The 12,006-nt window shown below is 44.2% G+C and overlaps 1 protein-coding gene across 1 annotated transcript in view; it reads left to right on the plus strand.

The window, feature by feature from the left end:
- Nucleotides 1–12,006, plus strand: part of HGFAC (HGF activator) — a 108,535-nt gene that overhangs the window by 78,765 nt on the left and 17,764 nt on the right. The window contains exon 9 of the mRNA XM_069745803.1: nucleotides 11,236–11,321. Coding sequence (XP_069601904.1) covers nucleotides 11,236–11,321 — 86 coding nt within the window. The remainder of the gene's footprint in view (nucleotides 1–11,235; nucleotides 11,322–12,006) is intronic.

Genomic DNA, 12,006 nt, shown 5'->3' on the forward strand with positions numbered 1-12,006 from the left:
AGCCACATAGTATATTGCCCAGCCACGAAGTATATTGCCCAGCCACGTAGTATATTGCCCAGCACAGAGCCACGTAGTATATTGCCCAGCCACGTACTATATTGCCCAGCCACATAGTATATTGCCCAGCCACGTAGTATATTGCCCAGCCACGTAGTATATTGCCCATCCACGTATTGCCCAGCCACATAGTATATAGCAGAGCCACGTAGTATATTGCCCAGCACAGAGGCACGTAGTATAGAGACTTAAAAAAAAACAAAAAAAAAAATAACATATACTTACCTATAGCCCGTTGAAGTCCTGCTATACTTACCCTCCGCCGCCTTTCTCGCTCCTCTCCACGCTCCCGGGATCGCTCCATTGCAAGCGGCAGCTTGCGGTCCCGTCCCAGGGCTGGTGTGAGCAGGACCTATGATGACGTCGCAGTCACATGATTGACCGTGACGTCACAGCAGGTCCTTGTCCCACACCAGCCCTGGGACGGGAGCGGAACCTGCCGCTTGCAATGGAGCGGTGCCGGGAGCGTGGAGAGGAGCGAGAAAGGCGGCGGAGGGTAAGTATAGCAGGTTTTTTTTTGTTTTTATTATTTTTAACATGACATATTTTTACTATTGATGCCGCATAGGCGTCAATAGTAAAAGGTTGGGGACACAGGGTTAATAGCAGCGGTAACGGAATGTGTTACCGCCGGCATTAACCCTGTGTTAGTGGTGACCGGAGGGGAGTGTGGAGCATGCGGGGAGCGGAGCGCCGGGGACACAGTGCGGGGAGCGGATTGCCGGGGACACAGTGCGGGGAGCGGAGCGGCGGGGACACAGTGCGGGGAGCGGAGCGCCGGGGACAGTGACTACAGGGAGCGGAGCACCGGGGACAGTGACCGCGGGGAGTATGGAGCGGCCATTTTCTTCTGGACTGTGCCCGTTGCTGATTGGTCATGGCTGTTTTGCGGCGATCAATCAGCGACTTGGATTCCCATGATAGACAGAGGCCAGGACCAATGAATATCCGTGACAGAAGGACAGACAGACTGACGGAAATACCCCTTAGACAATTATGTATATAGATGTATATTCTATCATTGACACACATCTACTATATAATTGTCTAAGGGTCACTTCCGTCTTTCTGTCTGTCGTTCTGTCTGTCTGTCACGGATATTCATTGGTCACGGCCTTTGTCTGTCATGGAAATCCAAGTCGCTCATTGGTTGTGGCAAAACGCCCACGACCATTGCCACGACCAATCAGCGATGGGCACAGTCCGCCGGCAAAATGGCCGCTCCTTCCTCCCCGCAGTCAGTGCCCGCTCCATACTCCCCTCCAGTCAGCCCTCACACAGGGTTAATGCCAGTTTTAATGGACCGCGGTGTAACACACTCCATTAACGCAGCTATTAACCCTGTGTGACCAACTTTTTACTATTGATGCTGCATATGCAGCATCAATAGTAAAAATATCTATCAGTGCAATATCTATCAGTGCAAGTGGCAGGTTCTGGTGCCAAGGATGCTATGCGAGAAGGACCTGCCTTGACGTCACGATCATGTGACCGCGACGTCATCACAGGTCCTGTGCTCATCCAACCCTGGGACCGAAAGCTGCCGCGTGCACCGCACACAGGCGACAGGACTACAAGAGCCCTTCAGAAGGTGAGTATATGTTTATTTTTTATTTTAAGTCTTTTTTAACCTGTTACATATGTGGCTGGGCAATATACTACGTGACTGGGCAGTATACTACGTGACTGGGCAGTATACTACGTGTCTGTGCTGTATACTACGTGGCTCTGTGCTGTATACTACGTCGCTGTGCAATATACTATGTGGCTGGGCAATATACTACGTGGCTGTGCAATATACTACGTGACTGGGCAATATACTATGTGGCTGGGCAATATACTACGTCACTGGGCAATATGCTACGTGACTGGGCAATATACTATGTCACTGGGCAATATACTACATGGGCTGTGCAATATACTACGTGGCTGTGCAATATACTACGTGACTGGGCAATATACTATGTGGCTGGGAAATATACTACGTGACTGGGCAATATACTATGTAGCTGGGCAATATACTATGTCACTAGGCAATATACTACGTCACTGGGCAATATACTACGTAACTGGGCAATATACTACGTCTCTGGGCAATATACTATGTAGCTGGGCAATATACTACGTCACTGGGCAATATACTACGTCATTGGGCAATATACTATGTAGCTGGGCAATATACTACGTCACTGGGCAATATACTTCGTGACTGGGCATTATACTACGTCACTGGGCAATATACTACATGGGCTGTGCAATATACTACGTGGACATGCATATTCTAGAATACCCGATGCATTAGAATCAGGCCACCATCTAGTATATATATATTTATATTTCATACAGTGCTAGATAGCAGAATAGCCGGTAATTCAATTGCCGGCTTTTCCTAACTCCTTACCAAACCCGACATGATATGAGACATGGTTAAATAAATAGGGCAGCACACTGCAGCGCCAAAACATGCAAACTTGAAAAAACGAAATTTGAACTGCATTACTGCACTAGAAATATGAAAAATGAGAGCTTTTAGCGCACAAAAATGGCCAATTTTATGTGTACCTCGTAGCCACGTTAAGGCATCTCTCTTATACGAGGTCCTACGTTTGACCTACCTCACTGAGAATAAACGTCTCCATCTGAATGGGTACATGTAGAAACCTCTTCTTGGACTCAAATTCTCTCTCTATGTGGAGGGGTATTGGACCTACTATAATTAAAACACCTGAAGCTAGGAGGCGGGGAGTGCACGATCAGAAGGCTAGAGAATACATTTCAAAAACCTGACCTGCACATCCAAACATAGACTGAGTGTGAACAGGTGCTGAACCCAGAGTCGCCAACTCGTATATAGTTAAATAAATAGGGCAGCACACTGCAGCGCCAAAACATGCAAACTTGAAAAAACGAAATTTGAACTTCATTACTGCACTAGAAATATGAAAAATGAGAGCTTTTAGCGCACAAAAATGGCCAATTTTATGTGTACCTCGTAGCCACGTTAAGGCATCTCTCTTATACGAGGTCCTACGCTTGACCTACCTCACTGAGAATAAACGTCTCCATCTGAATGGGTACATGTAGAAACCTCTTTTTTTTTAAATGTATTCTCTAGCCTTCTGATCGTGCACTCCCCGCCTCCTAGCTTCAGGTGTTTTAATTATAGTAGGTCCAATACCCCTCCACATAGAGAGAGAATTTGAGTCCAAGAAGAGGTTTCTACATGTACCCATTCAGATGGAGACGTTTATTCTCAGTGAGGTAGGTCAAGCGTAGGACCTCGTATAAGAGAGATGCCTTAACGTGGCTACGAGGTACACATAAAATTGGCCATTTTTGTGCGCTAAAAGCTCTCATTTTTCATATTTCTAGTGCAGTAATGCAGTTCAAATTTCGTTTTTTCAAGTTTGCATGTTTTGGCGCTGCAGTGTGCTGCCCTATTTATTTAACTATATACGAGTTGGCGACTCTGGGTTCAGCACCTGTTCACACTCAGTCTATGTTTGGATGTGCAGGTCAGGTTTTTGAAATGATATGAGACATGGTTACATACAGTAAACCATGTCATATCACCTTTTTGTTTTTGCATATTCCACACTAATAATGTTAGTAGTGTATGTGTGCAAAATTTGGGAGCTCTAGCTGCTAATATAAAGGGTTTACTCACAGAAAAAACTGGCGTGCAATTTTCTCCACCAGAGTGGTAAAGCCAGTGACTGAGGGCAGATATTAATAGCCTGGAGAGGGTCCATGGTTATTGTTCCTCCCCCCCACCGGCTAAAAACATCTGCCCCCAGCCACCCCGGAAAAGGCACATCTGTACGATGCGCCTATTCCGGCACTTGGCCACTCTCTTCCCACTCCCGATTAGCGGTGGGATATGGGGTAATAAGGGGTTACACAGGTAGGGAGAGCACTAATCCCAGTCATTGCAGCCGGCTGTTAGCTTTTTGTCTGAAGCTGAGCACGTCATCCACACATACGATGGAAGTGTACGTAGAGATGCAGATAATCATGTCGAAGTGCGGGTTAAGTGTTAACAGGTCGCCGCGGGGTTCAGTCGCATCATTTCAATATCTTTTCCATTGAAATCAAAGACTCTAATTATATAGAGAGATGTCTCTGCGTGAAGTAAAAAAATGCACCATCATCTATCAGAAACTGGAATATGAAGATATCATCTACTTGGAGCATTGGAAGAATAAGTCGGAGAAGCAGCATATGCCACATATAAATCAGATAGATGGCAGCATGTCAATCAGTTAGTAAACGTCTTCTGCCCTGACAGCTGTGCCGTGTCTCACCGTAGGCAGCCAGTTGTGATAAATTTGTGAACTATATTTTGTGATTACTACAATGTTTGAGTTACTGTCTCTTCTGGGTGAACCTGTCCAGCAATGGCCAGAAGGTGGCAGTACGATGCAACCTACGTAACTTCCCAAGGCTCGCAGGCTTATTAAATATGACAAATCCATCATATACAGTATGCTGCATAATTATTTGCATGCATTAATTCATTAAGCTGTTTAATAATGCTAATTTAAGCAGTGCAGGTCTGCCCTATAGTGTTGCCCTGTGAGCCAGTGAACAAACGTGTCAAAGGTTTATTTTAAAGATTTTACGCTGGAATTTTATAGACACAGGAGAATCTCGTGCTCATGTTTTAATTAGTATCCTAATTATAATGCAGAAAATTAATTTTGGAACACACATTTATCTTTTTTAACGTAACCATACACTAATTAATTTCTGTCCAGAAAATTTTTTTTTAAAGGGCTAGCTGCCATCATCTTTTTTTTTTCGCTCAAATATATGGCACACACTTGGTAAAATAATATACTTGTTATTGTGGAAGAAAAATTACTTTAATATCAGCCCGAGGTGTGTATATTCAATACCTGGAGTCATGGGGGCGGTGGTAGAACTGTACAGGGTCATAAAGTCATTGCTGATACCATGCCTGTTCCTCTTTTCATAGCTCTACAACTGTGGCAAAATTGCGCTCAGAGAGATGTCAGTCAGATATAAGAGCTACGACTCCATGACCGCATGGTTCTAGCTATGCCACCATGACTCTTTTAAAACATAAAAGACATCAAGCAATGTATGCAAGAAGAAAACTAGACAGGATATTTGTACAAGAACAGTACCAGTCAGGAGATGGCTACAAGAAGAGTAGCAGTCAGGAGATGGATACAAGAAGAGAACCAGTCAGGAGATGGCTACAAGAAGAGTAGCAGTCAGGAGATGGATATAAGAAGAGAACCAGTCAGGAGATGACTACAAGAAGAGTACCAGTCAGGAGATGGATCCAAGAAGAGTACCAGTCAGGAGATGGATATAAGAAGAGCACCAGTCAGGAGATGGATATAAGAAGAGCACCAGTCAGTAGATGGATACAAGAAGAATACCAGTCAGGAGATGGATACAAGAAGAATACCAGTCAGGAGATGGATACAAGAAGAGCACCAGTTAGGAGATAGATACAAGAAGAATACCAGTCAGGAGATGGCTACAAGAAGAGTATCAGTCAGGAGATGGATACAAGAAGAGTACCAGTCAGGAGATGGATACAAGAAGAGTAGCAGTCAGAAGATGAATATAAGAAGAGTACCAGTCAGGAGATGGCTACAAGAAGAGTACCAGTCAGGAGATGGCTACAAGAAGAGTATCAGTCAGGGGATGGATCCAAGAAGAGTAGCAGTCAGAAGATGGATATAAGAAGAGATCCAGTCAGGAGATGGATATATGAAGAGTACCGGTCAGGAGATGGATACAAGAAGAATACCAGTCAGGCGATGGCTACAAGAAGAGTACCGGTCAGGAGATGGATACAAGAAGAGCACCAGTTAGGAGATGGATATAAGAAGAGTACCAGTCAGGAGATGGATACAAGAAGAGTAGCAGTCAGGAGATGGATATATGAAGAGTACCAGTCAGGAGATGACTACAAGAAGAGTACCAGTCAGGAGATGGATACAAGAAGAATACCAGTCAGGAGATGGATACAAGAAGAATACCAGTCATGAGATGGATATAAGAAGAGTACCAGTCAGGAGATGGATACAAGAAGAATACCAGTCAGGAGATGGCTACAAGAAGAGTATCAGTCAGGACATGGATATATGAAGAGTACCAGTCAGGAGATGGATATATGAAGAGTACCAGTCAGGAGATGGATATATGAAGAGTACCAGTCAGGAGATGGATACAAGAAGAATACCAGTCAGGAGATGGATATATGAAGAGTACCAGTCAGGAGATGGATACAAGAAGAATACCAGTCAGGCGATGGCTACAAGAAGAGTACCGGTCAGGAGATGGATACAAGAAGAGCACCAGTTAGGAGATGGATCGAAGAAGAGTAGCAGTCAGGAGATGGATTTAAGAAGAGTACCAGTCAGGAGATGGATACAAGAAGAGTACGAGTCAGGAGATGGCTACAAGAAGAGTACCAGTCAGGAGATGGATACAAGAAGAGTATCAGTCAGGGGATGGATCCAAGAAGAGTAGCAGTCAGAAGATGGATATAAGAAGAGAACCAGTCAGGAGATGGATATATGAAGAGTACCGGTCAGGAGATGGATACAAGAAGAATACCAGTCAGGCGATGGCTACAAGAAGAGTACCGGTCAGGAGATGGATACAAGAAGAGCACCAGTTAGGAGATGGATCCAAGAAGAGTAGCAGTCAGGCGATGGATATAAGAAGAGTACCAGTCAGGAGATGGATACAAGAAGAGTAGCAGTCAGGAGATGGATATATGAAGAGTACCAGTCAGGAGATGACTACAAGAAGAGTAGCAGTCAGGAGATGGATATAAGAAGAGAACCAGTCAGGAGATGACTACAAGAAGAGTACCAGTCAGGAGATGGATCCAAGAAGAGTACCAGTCAGGAGATGGATATAAGAAGAGCACCAGTCAGGAGATGGATATAAGAAGAGCACCAGTCAGTAGATGGATACAAGAAGAATACCAGTCAGGAGATGGATACAAGAAGAATACCAGTCAGGAGATGGATACAAGAAGAGCACCAGTTAGGAGATAGATACAAGAAGAATACCAGTCAGGAGATGGCTACAAGAAGAGTATCAGTCAGGAGATGGATACAAGAAGAGTACCAGTCAGGAGATGGATACAAGAAGAGTAGCAGTCAGAAGATGAATATAAGAAGAGTACCAGTCAGGAGATGGCTACAAGAAGAGTACCAGTCAGGAGATGGATACAAGAAGAGTATCAGTCAGGGGATGGATCCAAGAAGAGTAGCAGTCAGAAGATGGATATAAGAAGAGAACCAGTCAGGAGATGGATATATGAAGAGTACCGGTCAGGAGATGGATACAAGAAGAATACCAGTCAGGCGATGGCTACAAGAAGAGTACCGGTCAGGCGATGGATACAAGAAGAGCACCAGTTAGGAGATGGATCCAAGAAGAGTAGCAGTCAGGAGATGGATATATGAACAGTACCAGTCAGGAGATGACTACAAGAAGAGTAGCAGTCAGGAGATGGATACAAGAAGAGTAGCAGTCAGGAGATGGATATATGAAGAGTACCAGTCAGGAGATGACTACAAGAAGAGTACCAGTCAGGAGATGGATACAAGAAGAATACCAGTCAGGAGATGGATACAAGAAGAATACCAGTCATGATATGGATATAAGAAGAGTACCAGTCAGGAGATGGATACAAGAAGAATACCAGTCAGGAGATGGCTACAAGAAGAGTATCAGTCAGGACATGGATATATGAAGAGTATCAGTCAGGAGATGGATATATGAAGAGTACCAGTCAGGAGATGGATACAAGAAGAGTATCAGTCAGGGGATGGATCCAAGAAGAGTAGCAGTCAGAAGATGGATATAAGAAGAGAACCAGTCAGGAGATGGATATATGAAGAGTACCGGTCAGGAGATGGATACAAGAAGAATACCAGTCAGGCGATGGCTACAAGAAGAGTACCGGTCAGGCGATGGATACAAGAAGAGCACCAGTTAGGAGATGGATCCAAGAAGAGTAGCAGTCAGGAGATGGATATATGAAGAGTACCAGTCAGGAGATGGATATAAGAAGAGTACCAGTCAGGAGATGGATACAAGAAGAGTAGCAGTCAGGAGATGGATATATGAAGAGTACCAGTCAGGAGATGACTACAAGAAGAGTGCCAGTCAGGAGATGGATACAAGAAGAATACCAGTCAGGAGATGGATACAAGAAGAATACCAGTCATGAGATGGATATAAGAAGAGTACCAGTCAGGAGATGGATACAAGAAGAATACCAGTCAGGAGATGGCTACAAGAAGAGTATCAGTCAGGACATGGATATATGAAGAGTACCAGTCAGGAGATGGATATATGAAGAGTACCAGTCAGGAGATGGATATATGAAGAGTTCCAGTCAGGAGATGGATACAAGAAGAATACCAGTCAGGAGATGGATATATGAAGAGTACCAGTCAGGAGATGGATACAAGAAGAATACCAGTCAGGCGATGGCTACAAGAAGAGTACCGGTCAGGAGATGGATACAAGAAGAGCACCAGTTAGGAGATGGATCGAAGAAGAGTAGCAGTCAGGAGATGGATTTAAGAAGAGTACCAGTCAGGAGATGGATACAAGAAGAGTACGAGTCAGGAGATGGCTACAAGAAGAGTACCAGTCAGGAGATGGATACAAGAAGAGTATCAGTCAGGGGATGGATCCAAGAAGAGTAGCAGTCAGAAGATGGATATAAGAAGAGAACCAGTCAGGAGATGGATATATGAAGAGTACCGGTCAGGAGATGGATACAAGAAGAATACCAGTCAGGCGATGGCTACAAGAAGAGTACCGGTCAGGAGATGGATACAAGAAGAGCACCAGTTAGGAGATGGATCCAAGAAGAGTAGCAGTCAGGCGATGGATATAAGAAGAGTACCAGTCAGGAGATGGATACAAGAAGAGTAGCAGTCAGGAGATGGATATATGAAGAGTACCAGTCAGGAGATGACTACAAGAAGAGTAGCAGTCAGGAGATGGATATAAGAAGAGAACCAGTCAGGAGATGACTACAAGAAGAGTACCAGTCAGGAGATGGATCCAAGAAGAGTACCAGTCAGGAGATGGATATAAGAAGAGCACCAGTCAGGAGATGGATATAAGAAGAGCACCAGTCAGTAGATGGATACAAGAAGAATACCAGTCAGGAGATGGATACAAGAAGAATACCAGTCAGGAGATGGATAAAGAAGAGCACCAGTTAGGAGATAGATACAAGAAGAATACCAGTCAGGAGATGGCTACAAGAAGAGTATCAGTCAGGAGATGGATACAAGAAGAGTACCAGTCAGGAGATGGATACAAGAAGAGTAGCAGTCAGAAGATGAATATAAGAAGAGTACCAGTCAGGAGATGGCTACAAGAAGAGTACCAGTCAGGAGATGGATACAAGAAGAGTATCAGTCAGGGGATGGATCCAAGAAGAGTAGCAGTCAGAAGATGGATATAAGAAGAGAACCAGTCAGGAGATGGATATATGAAGAGTACCAGTCAGGAGATGGATACAAGAAGAATACCAGTCAGGCGATGGCTACAAGAAGAGTACCGGTCAGGCGATGGATACAAGAAGAGCACCAGTTAGGAGATGGATCCAAGAAGAGTAGCAGTCAGGAGATGGATATAAGAAGAGTGCCAGTCAGGAGATGGATACAAGAAGAGTAGCAGTCAGGAGATGGATATATGAAGAGTACCAGTCAGGAGATGACTACAAGAAGAGTACCAGTCAGGAGATGGATACAAGAAGAATACCAGTCAGGAGATGGATACAAGAAGAATACCAGTCATGAGATGGATATAAGAAGAGTACCAGTCAGGAGATGGATACAAGAAGAATACCAGTCAGGAGATGGATACAAGAAGAATACCAGTCAGGACATGGCTACAAGAAGAGTATCAGTCAGGACATGGATATATGAAGAGTATCAGTCAGGACATGGATATATGAAGAGTACCAGTCAGGAGATGGATATATGAAGAGTACCAGTCAGGAGATGGATATATGAAGAGTACCAGTCAGGAGATGGATATATGAAGAGTACCAGTCAGGCGATGGCTACAAGAAGAGTACCGGTCAGGAGATGGATACAAGAAGAGCACCAGTTAGGAGATGGATCCAAGAAGAGTAGCAGTCAGGAGATGGATTTAAGAAGAGTACCAGTCAGGAGATGGATACAAGAAGAGTACGAGTCAGGAGATGGCTACAAGAAGAGTATCAGTCAGGAGATGGATCCAAGAAGAGTAGCAGTCAGGAGATGGATATATGAAGAGTACCAGTCAGGAGATGGATACAAGAAGAATACCAGTCAGGAGATGGATACAAGAAGAGTACCAGTCAGGAGATGGATCCAAGTAGAGTACCAGTCAGGAGATGGATACAAGAAGAGTACCAGTCAGGAGATGGATATAAGAAGAGTACCAGTCAGGAGATGGATGCAAGAAGAGTAGCAGTCAGAAGATGGATATAAGAAGAGTGCCAGTCAGGAGATGGCTACAAGAAGAGTACCAGTCAGGAGATGGCTACAAGAAGAGTACCAGTCAGGAGATGGCTACAAGAAGAGTACCAGTCAGGAGATGGCTACAAGAAGAGTACCAGTCAGGAGATGGATCGAAGAAGAGTGCCAGTCAGAGGATAGATACAACTACCCGCCAGGGGACGGACACAAGTAGAGTACCAGTCATGGGATGAAAAAAAGAAAAGCACAAGTCATGGGATGAAAAAAGAAAAGTACAAGTCATGGGATGAAAAAAAGAAAAGTACAAGTCAGGTGATGGGCACAGAAGAGTACCACTCAGGGCATATATACTAGAAGAGAGCCAGGCAAGGGATGGATGCAAGAAGAGTTTTAGCCAGGACATGATTGCAGAATTTTTCAAGTTGCTGAATATTAGAGTACAGTCAGGTCAATCTTTGAAAAAGCAAACTTGTAGCACAAAGATAATTTATGAACAGCAGAAATAATATAAGGTATAGGGTAATGTGAATGTGAGAAATCCTGCAGTAAAATGACTCGGGGAAGATAGAATTCTATCTTTACTTATGCACATAGGTTGAAATTTCTGCCTTATGCACAACACATCACAGGCAGAAAAACATATATTTTGCTAACTAGTGATATATTTATAACTATTTTCTAGGAGCCCAGATAACGACGCAGCCCCTTGGTGTTATGTTATGAAGCAGAACCATGTGTCGTGGGAGGATTGCTCAGTATCTATATGCAGTAAGTAATCAGTACTTTTCCTGTTATAATTTCCCCAACATGGTCCCCTTTCTGGAATAATGTCCCCTATCCCCAACCCCTTCCAGTAATAATGTCTCCTCTCCTGGTATAGTGTCTCCTGTCCTGGGCCCCTTACTGTAATAATGTCCCTCATCCTGGGCCTCTTACTGGTATAATGTCACCCATCTTGGCCCCTGTCCTAGTGAAATAACCCCCATCCTGGACCTCAGTCTGGTGTAATGACTCACATCCTGGATCCCTTCATTGTATAATAACCCCCATCCCGGACCTCTATCATTTACAATGACCCTCATCCTGGGCTCCTTTCTTGTATAATGATCCCTATCCTTGGCCCCTTCCTGGTATAATGACCCCCATCCTGGACTTCATTCTGATATAATGATCTCACATTCTGGGTCCATTCCTTGTATAATGACCCCCATCCTGGGCTCCTTTCTTGTATAATGATCCCTATCCTTGGCCCCTTCCTGGTATAATGACCCCCATCCTGGACTTCATTCTGATATAATGATCTCACATTCTGGGTCCATTCCTTGTATAATGACCCCCATCCTGGGCTCCTTACTGGTATAATAACCCCATTATAATGATTACTGTCAGCATGCAACTCAGAGCCCCTATACATCTCAACTGGGCCTACTATTCAATGGTTATATTAATTGGT

The sequence above is a fragment of the Ranitomeya imitator genome, chromosome 1 (assembly GCF_032444005.1).
Source record: "Ranitomeya imitator isolate aRanImi1 chromosome 1, aRanImi1.pri, whole genome shotgun sequence".
In the NCBI taxonomy this organism is placed as follows: domain Eukaryota; kingdom Metazoa; phylum Chordata; class Amphibia; order Anura; family Dendrobatidae; genus Ranitomeya; species Ranitomeya imitator.